Here is a 15,431-nt window from a genome sequence, read left to right as displayed (position 1 = left end):
ACCCGCACACCTTGGGGAAATTGTCTCACTTTGGATGTCCCCATTTTCTGGTCTCTAAAGTGAGGTCTAGACTAAAGGATCTCTAGTGTCCTTGCTTCCTGCAGTCCCCTATCTGGTCTGTTTTCTTTTTGTTGCTTAGGAACAAGCCATCCAATGGAGGAGACAATTTGTAGACATGATACTACCAAGTGACAAGCTAGGGCTTCACCTTCGAGGTGGCTACATATTTCCCACGCAACAGCCAAATACAACCACAGAGACCAGGTAAGACGCTGTATTCTTACTATGCTGACACACTCAGTGGGGCTTCGTGGGAGAGGTAAGCAAGAACCAAGAGGAGACGTGTCAAATGAATGCAGCCACCGTTAGCAAACTTCTCCTCATTTCAAGGGTCCCAAATTGTCTTCAGAGAGGGCAAATGTAGTCTCACTTCCCTTGTCAGTCTTGTAGTTCTTCTGTTTGGATTAAAAGAGATTATAGGAATAGTCAAAATAATCTTCACAAAGGTTTCTCTAGGGACAGAAATTATTTTAATGTGTATTCCTGATACATGAGAAAAATTTAGTAGGAGACAAAGGTCAACATGAGTTGGAGTTTCAGGGCTCAGAATCTGCAGAATTTGAGCTCAAGCTCTGGCCTAACAGCAGTCTATATGCATTAACCTTGAACAGCATCTCTGTGCTCACACGTGTTAATTGACGGGCCACGGAAGACGACGGCTGGTCTTTCAGCACCTTTGTGAGGGTTAAGTGAATTACTACAAATGACAGTATCTTGAGCACATTCTGAGAGCGCCTGTCAGGGGGCCCTCTAAGTGTTGGTAGAATGATCACAAACTTAGTTTTCAGGAACCATCTCAGCCTGCAATTGTTCTTACATTCTCTCTTTCCCACACCCAGCTGCCTTCCCACACCTGAGTTCCCACAAAAAAAAATGCTAATATCTACTCAGTTTCTGGGGAGGACTCTGGAGGATCCATCCCTATGCATCTAGGGGTAGACTCATCAAAGGGTAGATTCATCAAGGGGTGCATTCATCAAGGGACACATTCATCTGTTTCTGCCTTCCTTCCATTGTCTGAAAGTTGTGATTGCTCTCCTCAGCCGGAAGAATCCCTTGGGACTCACCGTTGCCTTGGACTACAAGCGAGAAGCAAAGGGCCAGTTGTACTGGGACGATGGTGTGTCTAAAGGTGACTTTCAAGTGGAACCATGGTGGTGGTTCTTAGTAAAAATTCATTACCAAAGGCTTCCCAATAAAGCACCAACCCCACTGTCACTGATGTCTCTTTTAGTATCTTAGGACATTTTAGTAGCTTGGAAAATTCAAAGTCATTCTGCAAGTTCCATTAGCCAAGCACGATGAATTAGAATAGACTTCACATGCAGACCATTCTTTGTTATTGACGTGGCCAATGGGATAAATCGTATGGCATTTGGCGTCATTATTCTTTTCTGTGTATCATCATTAACAGCAAGCAATCCATTTTGTTAATAGCTTAGCTATGTTTCAGTTACCATTGAGAAAGACATATCTGGTGTATGTCTTGTGTTTTTCACTCAGAGATTTGATATGAATAAAACACAGAAGCTTTTAGGCCAAATATAGTTAGAATTATTAATATTTGATATCCATGTTGCTCTGCACGGAAGGCACATAGAGATGAAAGTGCCTAAGCATTGACCTTAGCAAACTCAATGGTATTAACAGGATAGAGAACCATAATGAAAATCAAGATGTTGTAAATACTGCCAAGTAGAGCCACAGAGTAGCATGTGACTTCAGAGAAAGTGGTCCATTAAGGTTCTACAAAGATTAAAATGCATGTGAATTTGGATGAGCAGAACTATGTGCAGAAGAATTCCCAGTGAAGAGGTTGAAACTTCAAAGTTCCCTTGTTTCCCATAGTAACGGTACATACACATCTACCCATCTCTTTCAGGCACAGTGTTAGAAAGGAAGTACATTCTGTATGATTTTTCTGTTACATCCGTAAGTACTGTTCTCAAGAAAACTTAACTTTCATGTTCCTTATTGTGACTATGTCTTGAGGTTTTGGTGTTCTGTGTATGCTTTTATTTCTCTGAAATTCATGCCTATCGTACATGCTTTGCTATGTAAGAAATATCTGAGCTGTTTTGCAGAGTGGCTGTATATTTTATAATTCTACCACCAATATGCAAGTGATGCTGTTTCTCTGTATAATTTCTTACATTTGAGGCTGTCAGTGTTTTTTCTTTTAGCCATGCTGTTTGACCATTTCTTGGGCCTTTAACTGCTTCTACAGTTTTTTCCAATGACTAATCATATGTCTATCTGTCTTTTTCATATTATCTTGAGTGACATACCACTTCTTTTTCATGTTCTGATTTGGATGGTTTTCACAACTGGCTAACAGCTCAGTTTTAATGTTTTTTAAATATCCTTCAATGAATATGTTTGCAAATGCTTTCTTCTATATGTAGGCTTCTCTTTTCTTCCTCTAAAGACGTTCATGAAGCAAACATTTAAGTTTGGGTATACCTAATTATCTTTATTTTCTCTGCTGGATTGTGCCTTTTGATGCCATGTCTAAGAACTCTTTACCTGGCTTTAGAACCTCGGTGTTCTTTGAAACTTTACTGTCTATATCTGACTCTATGATCTATATTGTACTAATTAGTGTTCGTTAGACTTAGGTCAAAGTTCTCTTTTTACCTATGTTTGTTCAGGAGCCCCAACACCTTTGTTGAAACAACTGTCTCTCCAACTCTATTGCTTTGAAAATCCTGTCAACAATCACTAGGACCTATTTGTTTGTAGGGAACTGTATTCTTTGTTCTTAGTAAAATGTGCGCCTTTCCCTCAGAGTTCAGTCCTCCCGCCTTCTGGGCTTTGCTGCTTTTCAGCTCTGTGTCTATAAATGAGTCGTTTAATTTATCTGTGCTTCAGTGTCTTCTGAAAAAGAAAAGTGGAGATTGCAACCTCATAACTTGATGAGTCATCCAAATGGGATATTATATGCAAGACACTTAAGCGTAGTGTCTGGCATATATTACACATTCATAAAATTTAGCTTTTATTATTAGTACTAGAATAAAATTAAAAGTTATTTGGCACTCTTATGTGTGTAGGATGTTTGTGTGTCACTTGGGGTTTGTGTGTGCTTGGGTCTTTTTCTTTGCTTTGTAACTAAACATTCTGTACGTCAGGATCCTATTTTCTGAGTCATAGAATCAGAAAAGAGCCAGTTAACCAAAAAGAGAGAGAGAGTATTGGTGTCTGAGACAACACCTGTCCTAGGGGGTGGTCATTGATCAACTTAGAAAAGAAAGCAGAGGATAAGGAGACAGTCTGGATCAGGAGACGTTGAATGTGCACATCCAACCTCTAAAATGACTTTCTTCCTCCTCCCAGAATCGTTTACAGGCAAAAATAATAAATAATAATTATGTGGATCCCAATGAGCTCATGTTCACTGACATCAGAATCTTGGGGATGGATAAAGAGCCAACTGGTCTTAATGTCTTATTTAATGGCAATGTCATCCCCATTTTAAGCTACAACTACGATGCTTCAACAAAGGTGAGAGATCATTCCATCTGTGAGACTCTGGCTGCAAGTCCTGGCCTGGCATTCTGACATCTTTCCTTCGTGGAAGAACATGAGATGATTTGGATAGTCACAGAGACAATTTTCTTGTTGAGACAGCCACCACATCATAGAGAGGATACAGGGGAAATGTGTGCATGCAAGTATGACTACTTTCCCTTGTTGACATTAGGGCTCTAAAGAAGAGAACAAGAGTTGTTGCTCTTAGAGAACTCCCTTTCTGCTCATTTAAAACTAGATAAGATTGTCTCAGATGGAATGGTAAAATGAGGTTCAATAAATTATCCTGATTCTTCTGAGGTGTATTTACAGTTTGTCCTTTGTTAAAGTTGGAATTATCCTTGAGACACAGTTGACATTTTTCCTTGTTGCTATTGCTATAGTGTCACATAAAATATAAGTGGGAGAAAGCATAAGCTGTATTCTGGTTTAGTCATCAGTGAGTGATTCATATACCTGATAAACTTATACGGAGCATTTTAGTTATTGGCTCACTCACTTGAGACCTGAGAAATTCACTGTCTCTTAAGTAAACCATCTTCTCCCAGAAAATACACGTAGCACAGGATAGGAATGAAACTTCTAAGAAGATGGGGTGCTGATCCTGGCTATTCTCTCCCCACTGTGAGAGCTTAGTCATGCTATTACATCTGTATCCTAGAGACAATCATGGTACTCTATCACTGGGTCCCCCAATGTGATTGCCACAGTGCTGGCCCATATGCATACTCAGTAAAACAGATCAACTGGTTACTGCCATCGATAGTCGCATTAACCAGCATCATACCAAAAGGATAGTAAGCCTAAAAATGACAGCCACGCTGTGATCCACACTCCTTAACATGACCATATTGCTCTGCATTCCATACTCTCACAATGTCCCAAAAGCTCGGGAATCAAGTAGTGCCAAGTATTCTAAGTGATACTGGAGAAAGAGGTTGGCTCTGCTGACTTCCCAACCATCAACAACATCGTGTCCATAGCTCTGAGCCACCTGGTTGTCATTGGAGTTTTTCTTTCCCTAGGTGTTGGTCATCGATAACCTCTCAGGATTAAAGCTGGGACAAGAATTTTCCATTGAGTGGACTCTTGTAGTCAGCGACCTGGAGAAGTTTAACTGCTACCCCGAGGATCCTGCAGTCTCTGAGGAGAGCTGCAAGCAGCGTGGGTGCCTCTGGGAGGTAATGGCCACACTGATCAGGGAGATGCAGAAATTTTACACCACGTAGTGGGACACCTAGGAATCACTTTGAAAAGGTTGATGACTTAGCAGTGATTGTGAGGATGTGACAGCATGCATTCTGTGAATTCCACATGATAGGTGATCTATACGTGTTTCCCTCAGATACCCTGCATCTAATATTGCCATTCTGATCGACACTTTGAGTATATCATTCAAATATCCTATTTTTGAACTATTGGAGAAGATGAAAAAGGATCAAAAGGAGGGGAGGAGGGGATAAGAGGGTACTGCAAGGATAAATATAGTCAAACTTTATTATACGTATATACAATTATCAACAGAAAACTTAGCATTTTATAACCAATATGTGCTAGTAAAACCATCTTACCCTCACAAAGTACACTGTGCACTGAATATTGTAAGTGAACAGCTTTTTTATTGGAAAACATAAACAGAAAGTATGTCTTGTGCAATGTGTTTGAATGATGGAGTGAATAAAACCAGAAAAAGTTAGCAAATGCATTGGGAGCAGGAGACATAAGTAGATCCTACCTGAGGGTTATGGTGCTCAGTTAGTTTTCTGGTTCCATCATCATTCATACTTCACTGTTTACAGAAAGGTGTGTGTGTGTGTGTGTGTGTGTGTGTGAGTTTAGTTGAATCTGGATCCTTTACTGTTGCTGTAGTATTATAAACTCACTTAGAAAATAGCAATTTTATTATCCCCGGGTACAGTATCATGAATTCAGAGATCAGGGTGTTTTGACAGAGTTGGGTCCTTTTGAGAACCATGAGTATGATCTGTTCTATTATTCACCCCTAGATTCTGGTGGTTTATTACCAATGTTTTGCAATTCTTAGCTTGTGTAAGATCTCTGCTTTCATGACTTTATGGTGATTTCCTGAGTGCATGCTTGACTATTTGTCTGAATCTGCTTTCCTAATAAGTACACTAGTCATATTGGGTTAAAGTCCACCCTAATGAATTCATCTTAACTTGATGCTCTGCAAAGACCTTATCTCCAACATGTAGTATGCATGCTAACAGGGCTTAGTGCTTATCTCTTTTTTTTTGTAGGGAGCATTTCAACCTGTTTCAAAGTTCTTAGAACTCTGTGTTAATTGGCTTCTTCAGTAATTAGAGTCTCAAATGTGGTGTAGAAGCTCACCAAGAATTCTTCCTACTGTTCCAGCACACAGCTACTCCTGGAGTGCCTACCTGCTTCTACGACACAATTCCCCAGTATGCTGCCAGTAACATTCAGTACCAGCCCACAGGTATCACCATGGACCTGAACCTCCTGGAAGACTCAGCATCTGCCCGGGCAGCAGCAGCTCCAAGCGTTGTCTCTGATCCTCTTTCTGGAAAGATCAGCTCTCTCAAACTGAATGTGACCTACCATACAGAAAACATGCTGCAGTTCAAGGTAATCCTCATGTTACAGTTGTTTGTTCTTAACATGGATGTTTATGACTTAAGGCTCTGGACACATGAGGTCACTGGAAGACTTAATAGCCAGACATGGTGGTACATGCCTTTAATCCCTGTACTCAAGAAGCAGAGATAGGGGGATTTCCAAGAATTGGAAGCCAGCCTGGTATAAATATTGAGTTCCAGGCCTGCCAAAGCTACACTGAGACTGTCACAAACAAACAAACAAACAGTTAATGTAAATCCCTATGTTACAGATGCAGAAGCTGAGGCCTTCAGAAATAAATATCAGAAAGGGAGTAGATAGCCAGTCAGGGTGTGAACTTAGATCTACCACAGTTTTGCATCTTCTATTATTATCAGTATCCTGCATGACACATGCCATTAAAAACCCATCCCATCTCCCTGAAAAACATGAGTCTGCTTTGTGGGAAATACACAGAAGAGACACTCACTTCCAACAGTTTTAGTAACTTCTGTAGTGGGAACTCTCAGCCTGCATTAGTATCAACTTTAGAGGCCATTAAAATTCCATTTTCTCCTTCCTAGATTTATAGCTCCACTAACAAGAGATATGAGGTTCCAGTACCTCTGAACATCCCTTCTTCAACAACTGGATCCTCTGAGAACCGCCTGTATGATGTCACAGTTAAAACCAACCCATTTGGACTCGAAATTAGACGGAAGAGCTCCGGTACTGTGATGTAAGCTCTATTTATTTGGTCCCCATCAAAGCGACTCTAGATCTAATTACAATGATTCAGGGTTAGGGTTAGGGTTAGGGTTAGGGTGAATCCTGCAGGTGAACCACTAATCTCTGAGACAACATATAATTATAAGCATGTTTGTCAAAGGATACATCAATTGCTATTGATTCTCCAGAGAATTTATTTTTCTACTGGTCATTAACTCAGAAAAAAATGAATTATTTAAAAAACAAAAACAAAAACCATGAGTCAGTAGTGGTGCATGCCTTTAATTCCAGCACTTGTGAGGCATAGGCAGGCAGGGCCATCCTGGTCTATAGAGAGAGTTCCAGGACAAACAGGACTCTTACACAGAGAAAACCTATGTAGAAAAACCAAAAATAAAAATATTAATAAATAAATAATGAAAATAAACACCACCAACAAAAAACTATGTGTTATTTGACTCCAAGAAAAGAAAATACTTTGTTGTAATTGCTCACTAGAACAGAAACTCTATTTGATAAACATGACAGATTTCGTTAGTCTGTTCTCAATTAAACATCATTAATAAGTAGCTAAGGAAGCAGGAAAGAGGGGCAGGGCTTCTTAGCGTCATGGCTCCTATTCCTAACAACTGTGCAAGGATTGCCTGTCATCAACTATGTCATCTCTAGGTTGTCCTGCTGTTGAAGGTCTGGATTTTGCCTGAAAGGAAGTTTCCTGACCCAATAGAGGTTGTTACTTACATGTGCAACGTGTGTTTTCCTGTCTGTGGCTTTTGCTCATCTGCATGCATGTTCAATATTCTCTTTCTGTTTTTTTTAAATATCAAACTCTTCCCCATCCTCCTTTTTTATATTTTTTAATTTTTAGATCCATTTTATGTATCAACCACAGTCCCCCCTCATCCTCCTCCTGTTGCTCTCGTGACCTCCCCCACCCCATGCCTCATCCCCAGGATGAGTAAGGCTTCCCACAGGGAGTCAACAAAGCCTGGCGCATCAAGCAGAGGCAGGACCGAGCCCCTCCCCACTGCATCAAGGCTGAGCAAGGCAACTCAGCATAGGGAATGGGCTCCAAAAAGCCAGCTCATGCACCAGGGATAAATCCTGGTCCCACTGTCGAGGGTTCCGCAAACACACCAAGCAACAAAACTGTTATCCACCACTGAGGACCGGTTCGGTCCCACGCAGGCTTCCCAGCTGTTGGTCTAGGGTCTCTGAGGTCCCATAAATTCGGGTCAGCTGTCTCTGTGGGTTTCCAGTCATGATCTTGACCCCCGTTGCACATGTAATCCCTCCTCCTACTCTTCAGATGGACTCGCGGAGCCCAGTGCTTGACTGTGGATCTCTGCATCTGCTTCAGTTACTGGATGGAGCCTCTATGATGACCATCAGGGTAGTCACCTATTTGAATAGAGATGGCCAGTTCAGGCACCCTCTCCACTATTGCTAGGAGTTTTAGCTAAAGTCATCCTTTTGGATTCTTGGGAATTTCCCTAGCACCTAGGAATTCTCCCTAACCCCATAATGTCTCCCTCTTTCATTGCTCTCCTCTGCGTCCCCACCCCCAGCTCACCCATTCCATTTCCTGTTGTTCTTGTCCTCCATTCCCGTTCCTCTACACCCACCCCAACCCCCAGTTTACCCCAGAGAATCATCTATTTCCCCTTCCATGCTTCTGTCTTAAGGAAATTTCTTGCACTCTAAAGCACTTGTTCTAAGAGCTTCACATGTTTTTATTGTACAGTAGTTTTGTAGACCTCATTAACAGGTTCCCCATAAGCTCTAAGAACTGGGAATAAAAGGATGAATGAGACATGTATTTGTTTTGTTTTGTTTTTCTCTCAATGAGAATTCCCAGTTCTCTCAACTGGGAATAAAAGAGGGAATGAGACTTTAAAATTTTTTTTCTGTTAATGAGTCCATGTCCTAGAAAAAAAAAGACGCTTAGTCTTGCAAAACACAGAATACAGAAGCAAACATGGAAACTTGGAGCTGAATTATTGCCACTGTCATGACCTGGTTCATTTCATAGCATTTGAACATGCATCAAGATGTCCAATAATTAGGGTTTTCCAAATGAATTAGGCACCGAAATGTGTTTGTTTTCTCTGGCCTGTGAATTGTAGTTCAGCATGGTGGTCTGCTTTTGCATTGCAGTTGGGATTCTCAGCTCCCTGGCTTCACCTTCCGAGAGATGTTTCTTTCCATTTCAACTCGACTCCCATCTGAGTACATCTATGGCTTTGGGGAAACGGAGCATGAATCTTTCAAAAGAAACATTAATTGGAACACGTGGGGAATGTTTGCTCGGGATGAGCCACCAGCGGTAAGGACAAGAATAAAATTATTCATCGTGTTCTCTTTATCCGAACTTAATCACATTCCTAGGTCCGTAAATGATCCTGTATTCATCAGCTTTTCCTAGCACTGATAAATTATGCTCTCAAATCCAAAAGGGCATGTGATTTCGTGCTCTTTTGCTTGTAAAACATTTCATTTCTCTACTCCTGTGGAACACAAGTTTTACTAAACATCACTAAGTGCTCATCTGAAATTGAATGAGATACTGTCTGTGCCCTGCAAAGATTTGTAATACTGGGGAAGACAGATAATAAAACGATGATAGCATAGTGTAATCAATGCTGGAATTCATTTGTGTAATAGTAAAAGGGGCAGAGAGTGGGAAGGGCACAGACAGGGCCAAGCAAGGATTTTTGAAGAACATCACTGGTGAGTTCAATCTCCAATGTCAAATATGAGTTCACTGTTTGCCTTGTGATGTGGATGCAATTTATTGGGTTTTTTATCTGTAATTACCTTACAGTTTTTTCTTACAGTACAAGAAGAATTCCTATGGTGTTCACCCTTACTATATGGCATTGGAATATGATGGCAATGCCCACGGAGTACTCCTGTTGAACAGCAATGCCATGGGTAAGAGAGAGAGATGCACACTCATACACCACCATAGACAACCACCCTTTTAGAGCCTAGGATATTACTAGAAATCAGGACATTCAAGGTCAAGGAAAATGGGATACAATGGCTTTCACTCATTCCTCTATTAAGTCAAAATTTATTAAATTTATCAGCACACATATTAAATGCAAAATTTTGGCTACCCGTGGCCCATGACGCGTTTGCTTCTGTTCCATAGGGTGACAGAAGCTGAGATTGTATGTTTCATTTTAGGCAGATGGAAGCTATCTCGATCCCACTGCCTCAGAGAATACTTTCCAGAGAGGGGTCACACTGAAGAGCGAGAGAGAAAAGGGAAAAGCTTAGGATAGATTCTCCATCTGGGTAACTTACGGCTCCTTACCAATTGGGCTTTTTCTGATCTATCCAGATGTGACTTTGCAGCCTACCCCTGCCCTGACATACCGCACCATAGGAGGCGTTCTGGACTTCTACATGGTTCTGGGGCCAACACCTGAACTTGTAACTCAGCAATACACGCAGGTTGGAAGCTTGTCTATTAACTGACAAACCATCACGTACTTGTTGCCCATTGCTACCACGTGCTTAACACTGCGATAAGATCTGTTTTGTTCATTTTACTCACTGGAGCTCCTGCTTAGAGGACTGCTATTCTTCTTGCAATCTAAAACAGTTCAAAGAGTAGGCAGTGGTCTTGTAGACCTCATTCATATGTTCACTCAAGTTGACGCACCAGACTTTAGTGTTATGGGGTCCTGACAGCACACTGATAGCCTATGTATCTCTTGATCATGTGCTCAGTAGTCTACTGAAGAGTCTCTGATGAAGATTCGCTATGGAGGTCTCAGGTTTTCTGGACGAATGGCTGAGCAATGGGAGGAAACCTCAGCCACAGTGTTTCTGTGTTGCACGTCCCTGGTTGTTTTCCATTTGGCTTCCTTATTCATCTTGAGTGAGAGCTCTTAGAACTCAATAGAATTGTTCAAGTTTCTTCCTTAAGAGAGAATTCTAGTAGGATTCATTTATTTCACTTAGACTCGGATTCATTTATTTCACTTAGACTCTTTTAAACAAATATAAACTTTAAAAAATTGACACAGACTTTTAAAAATAATTATGGTATGTAAGATGGTGATTAAGTGAATGTATGCAATATGGAAGGATGAAACTGTGGTAACTGGCGTTTGATTTTTATTCCAGTTGATTGGTCGGCCAGCCATGACTCCATACTGGGCCTTAGGTTTCCAGCTGAGTCGCTATGGATACCAGAGTGATGATGAAATTGCCAGTTTGTATGACGCAATGGTGGCAGCCCAGATTCCTTATGTATGAACCTCTCCTTTTGCTTTTAATTTTTTAGATTACTCATGTAATGAAAACAGGTGCATACAAGTTAAAACTGTGGTAGAAAAAAAGTAGATGGGGAAGTTGTCTTTTGTAGAATCTTTACATCTTAAACACATTGCATGCTACCTTGTAGAAAGCTGAATCTTGATTTGCATGGTTCACAACTAAGAGTCACATATGCGTCTTTCAGCAGGCAGTGGGATAGTTGCAGGACCCTGGACCATCATTGCTTGCCATTGAGAGTCCTTTGCAGTAGCTGTGACTGATTGTTCAAGTCATGGCTTTAGAAACTCAGAAATGGGCATCTTAAATGACAGCATGAAAGGAAGCAGCTGCTGATCTAGACTTTGGTTTCTTAGCAACATACATGTGCATGTGGTATATTCCAGCTCCCCAAGTAAATCCTGAGAAACATAGTTAACTGCTGTCAATAACCAAAGACATACGTGTTCTTTCTTCTTGTATGAAATTGTCAGTTTTCTAGCAGTCCTCTTTCTTGGCTTTTAGATCATCTGCTAAGATTTTGCAGAGGAATTAAGGATTATAAAATGAGAATAAGGCGAGCTCGATGGAGATAATTTGATATTTATGTTCAGGCTGCACTATATTTTTTCTGATAAACTGGTTAAACAGAGATGAGAAAATGTAAGAAGAAGATTGCATGCTGAAAAAGAATCCATAGATGTAATTTACCCAAGCCATCAATGCTATTAGTATGTTAGTTCATTCTTGTCTTTGTTTGGCTTTTCTACTAGTCTGTGCTTCTTTAGATGCATTTCACTTACAGTCCTAAGGCACTACAGGTGATTATTACTTTAGGGCTAAAAAGAAGCAGCTTGCTTTTATTCATCTGAATATCAACTACTTTAGTTATTGTTCAATACTCTGGCATTGACTAGGTTTCAAGTACAGAAACCAGATGTGTGTGTGTGTGCGCGTGTGTGTGCGCGTGCGCGTATGCACAGTGAATAAATTCACTACTATTTACCATAGAAACAAACAACTGTCAGCTCTACAATCTGTTGTTTAGGGGGTTTTGCCAGCTAACTTGGGCTCACCAGGTTTAAGATTTGAAGTGTTGGGAGGACAGGGGTTGAGGGAGGAAAAGGAGAGAGGGAACAGTAGTTGACGCAGCAGTTGAAAAGCGCAGACAAGGGAGCTGTGAGCAGGACCGGAAAGCGATTTCGGCATGTGGGATTGAAAGTGTGCGCGCACAGGAGTGCCTTAGGAGACGGGACTTAGAAGGAGCCCGGCCTGGTCCGGAAGCGCTGAGTGGAGCTGCAGAACACCTGTTCCAGGGCGCTGAGTACTTTGCCTGTTGCTTCCTGCAGGATGTCCAGCATGTAGACATCGATTACATGGACCGGAAGTTGGACTTCACCCTCAGCCCCAGCTTTCAAAATCTCAGTGTCGTGATTAATCACATGAAGACCAACGGCATGAGGTTTATTCTCATTCTGGTGGGTATTATGGCTGACTTTTGGTTCCTGTCTTCATGGTTCCAAAACAACGCCACTGGGAGAAATCAGATGACAGCTACAAGAAACCATCTCGTACATTTTTGGCGATTTTCTGAGAACGCTTAAATACATATTTTTTAATTTTTTTAAGCAAATGAAGTAGGGAAGAAAAGTGAAAATTACCTTAAAGAAGTATAATGTCATTTTACTTTTTAATAGCTTGGTGCTACTGGAAATCATTTACTTGTATTTTTATCTTACTAAAATTAGAACTGTGGAAAGAAAACACAAATAAAACGCTGCCCTGCTTCAGGCTGTGCCTCAGAGGTACAGCTGTATCTTAGGGTATAGCTGTGTCTCAGGGGTACAGCTGTGTCTCAGGGGTACAACTGTGTCTGAGGGGTACAGCTGTGTTTAAGGTGTGCAGCTGTGTCTCAGGGGTACAGCTGTGTCTGAAGAGTACAACTGTGTCTCAGGGATACAGCTGTGTTTCAGGGGTACAGCTGTGTCTTAGCATACAGCTATGTCCCAGGGCTACCACTGTGTTTCAGGGGTACAGCTGTGCCTCAGGGGTACCACTGAGTCTCAGACTCATATTTTCCCAAGGAAGAGGGGGGTGTCAAAGGCTGCCTTGGGCTTCTCCCTGCGCAGTCTGGCATGTCCATTGTGTCCTTCTTGCTGAGCTCATGCCTGTCAGTCATGTTGGTAAGACTTGAAGGGTGTAGCTTCTGATGTTACTAGGGGACAAAACCTCACAGTGAAACTCCTGATCCTCTGGCTCTTACAGTCTTTCTACCCCCTCTCCTGCAGTGTTCCCTGAGTCTTAGATGTGGGGGCTTTTTGTAGATGTATCCACTGGGGGGGGCATGGAGGAAGGAAAGGGAAGGGAGAGGTGTTGTAAGTAAAGTATAATCTCAAAAAACTTGACCCCCCACCCCCGCCTGCCAAAAACAAAAACCCAACAAGAAACACAAACAAACAAACAAATGATGTTTTGGAATCGCCCTCAGAGGTGATCAAACTCAGGGAGTTATTGATGTTTCATTGAACTCACAAACAGACGCAGAATGCCAGCTTACTTATTTACCTGCAAGTGAATCTTAGCTTCCAAAATTAGAGTATGGCTTTTTGTTACTTGTTAATTCAAGTATCTGTTGAACATTGGTGTTTGAAGTTCATTACTGAGAGGGTAGATTCTAAATTAGTAGATAAGACAATGTTATGTTGTAAGAAAGCATTTATTTTAGTGGATTGAGGCAAACAAGAAAAAAATATTAGAAATACAATTTCATGCCGGGCGTTGGTGGTGCATGCCTTTAATCCCAGCACTCAGGAGGCAGAGGCAGGTGAATCTCTGTGAGTTCGAGACCAGACTGGTCTACCCAGCGAGTTCCAGGACAGGCTCCAAAACAATGCAGAGAAACCCTGCCTAGAAAAAAAAAAGAAATATAATTTCAGACAGTGATGTTTTTGTGTGACAATTATGAACCAGCATAAGTAGAGATGAGCTGGGTCAGTATGAGATGCAAAAGGTAGGGATGGCCATATTATTTATTTATTTTGGTTTTACGAGACAGAGTTTCTCTGTATTGTTTTGGAGGCTGTTGGTCCAGCCCGGCCTCGAACTCACAGAGATCCGCCTGCCTCTGCCTCCCGAGTGCTGGGATTAAAGGCGTGCGCCACCACTGCCCGGCGGGGATGGCCATATTAGACGTAATTGGGCCACAGAATAGAATAAAGTTTGCTTTCCTAAGGAGTGCTGCTATTACACAGTGGAAATGTAGTACATGGCCCCTCTTGAAAGTAGTGTTTTACTAATCTGGCTTAACCCTAGGAATTATTTTCAAAATATAACCATACAGAATTTGTGGTTAACCATAAATATATTATTTTATTTCTTATTTATTCTTCCCCTCTTCCTTTTTAAATGGATTTATGTGATATTCGAAAAAAAATCATTCATGTCATGTTGTATCTGTTTCTGTAAATCCTATCCCCCATTACATTAGTTATAGTTCTGGGTAGGTACTTTTTATAATCTAGAAAATTTCTTTTATTGATAGAGATTTTTACTCTCTTTGAAAGAGATTGCCCTTAAGAGCTATGCATCGTCTTTTAGGTACATGTGGCAGTATTTTATTTCACTGGTTTTGATAATATACTCAGTAAAGACATGTCTAGTTAAAAATATTTAATATTACTTCTCGAGTCACTTATTCTTTCTGCCCTATGAATTGTCAGTTTTTGGAGGGTAAGTTCCTTGGAGATGTTTCACTCATATTTGTAATTTTTAAAATTGTCATTATAGGACCCAGCCATTTCTGGCAATGAGACACACTATCTAACATTTACTCGAGGACAAGAAAACAATGTGTTCATCAAATGGCCTGACTCCAACGACATTGTCTGGGGCAAGGTAAGGCTTGAGGAAGGTACCTAAAATCATCAATCTGCCTCACTGTAAATACATGATAGATAATGAATACATTGCAGAGCATTAGCCTTCCTGATGCTACCTAGCCCAGTAAGCATTAGGCCCCAAAGTTACAGGTCAAATTTTCTAAAACATGGAATGCTGTCGCTGCTTATAAATATTCTGATGTTCCCATTGCTCATATTTATATTTAGTATGACGGTTTTTAGAACAAACATTAATAATCCCCCAGGGCTCTGTGTCTCTATCACATAAACTCAAAACAAGCATGTTACCGATGATGATGCTTCATCATACTTTTTTTTTTAAAGTCACTAACTCTATCTTGTCACTTTGGGTCCTTTCTGTGG

The 15,431-nt window shown here is 41.0% G+C and overlaps 1 protein-coding gene across 1 annotated transcript in view; it reads left to right on the top strand.

Moving 5' to 3' along the window:
• Mgam2 (maltase-glucoamylase 2 (putative)) overlaps positions 1 to 15,431 on the top strand; it is an 83,538-nt gene that overhangs the window by 41,243 nt on the left and 26,864 nt on the right. Inside the window, exons 21-33 of the mRNA XM_040728545.1 lie at positions 140 to 264; positions 1,104 to 1,192; positions 1,943 to 1,992; positions 3,397 to 3,564; positions 4,617 to 4,772; positions 5,968 to 6,201; positions 6,756 to 6,910; positions 9,058 to 9,226; positions 9,738 to 9,834; positions 10,250 to 10,362; positions 11,041 to 11,166; positions 12,519 to 12,647; positions 14,956 to 15,063. Of these exons, the coding sequence (XP_040584479.1) occupies positions 140 to 264; positions 1,104 to 1,192; positions 1,943 to 1,992; positions 3,397 to 3,564; positions 4,617 to 4,772; positions 5,968 to 6,201; positions 6,756 to 6,910; positions 9,058 to 9,226; positions 9,738 to 9,834; positions 10,250 to 10,362; positions 11,041 to 11,166; positions 12,519 to 12,647; positions 14,956 to 15,063 (1,719 nt within the window). The remainder of the gene's footprint in view (positions 1 to 139; positions 265 to 1,103; positions 1,193 to 1,942; positions 1,993 to 3,396; positions 3,565 to 4,616; positions 4,773 to 5,967; positions 6,202 to 6,755; positions 6,911 to 9,057; positions 9,227 to 9,737; positions 9,835 to 10,249; positions 10,363 to 11,040; positions 11,167 to 12,518; positions 12,648 to 14,955; positions 15,064 to 15,431) is intronic.

Source organism: Mesocricetus auratus, unplaced genomic scaffold (assembly GCF_017639785.1).
Source record: "Mesocricetus auratus isolate SY011 unplaced genomic scaffold, BCM_Maur_2.0 Super-Scaffold_100019, whole genome shotgun sequence".
NCBI lineage: Eukaryota > Metazoa > Chordata > Mammalia > Rodentia > Cricetidae > Mesocricetus > Mesocricetus auratus.
The sequence above is the reverse complement of the archived record's forward strand: the minus strand, read 5'-3'. Positions and strand labels throughout refer to the sequence as shown.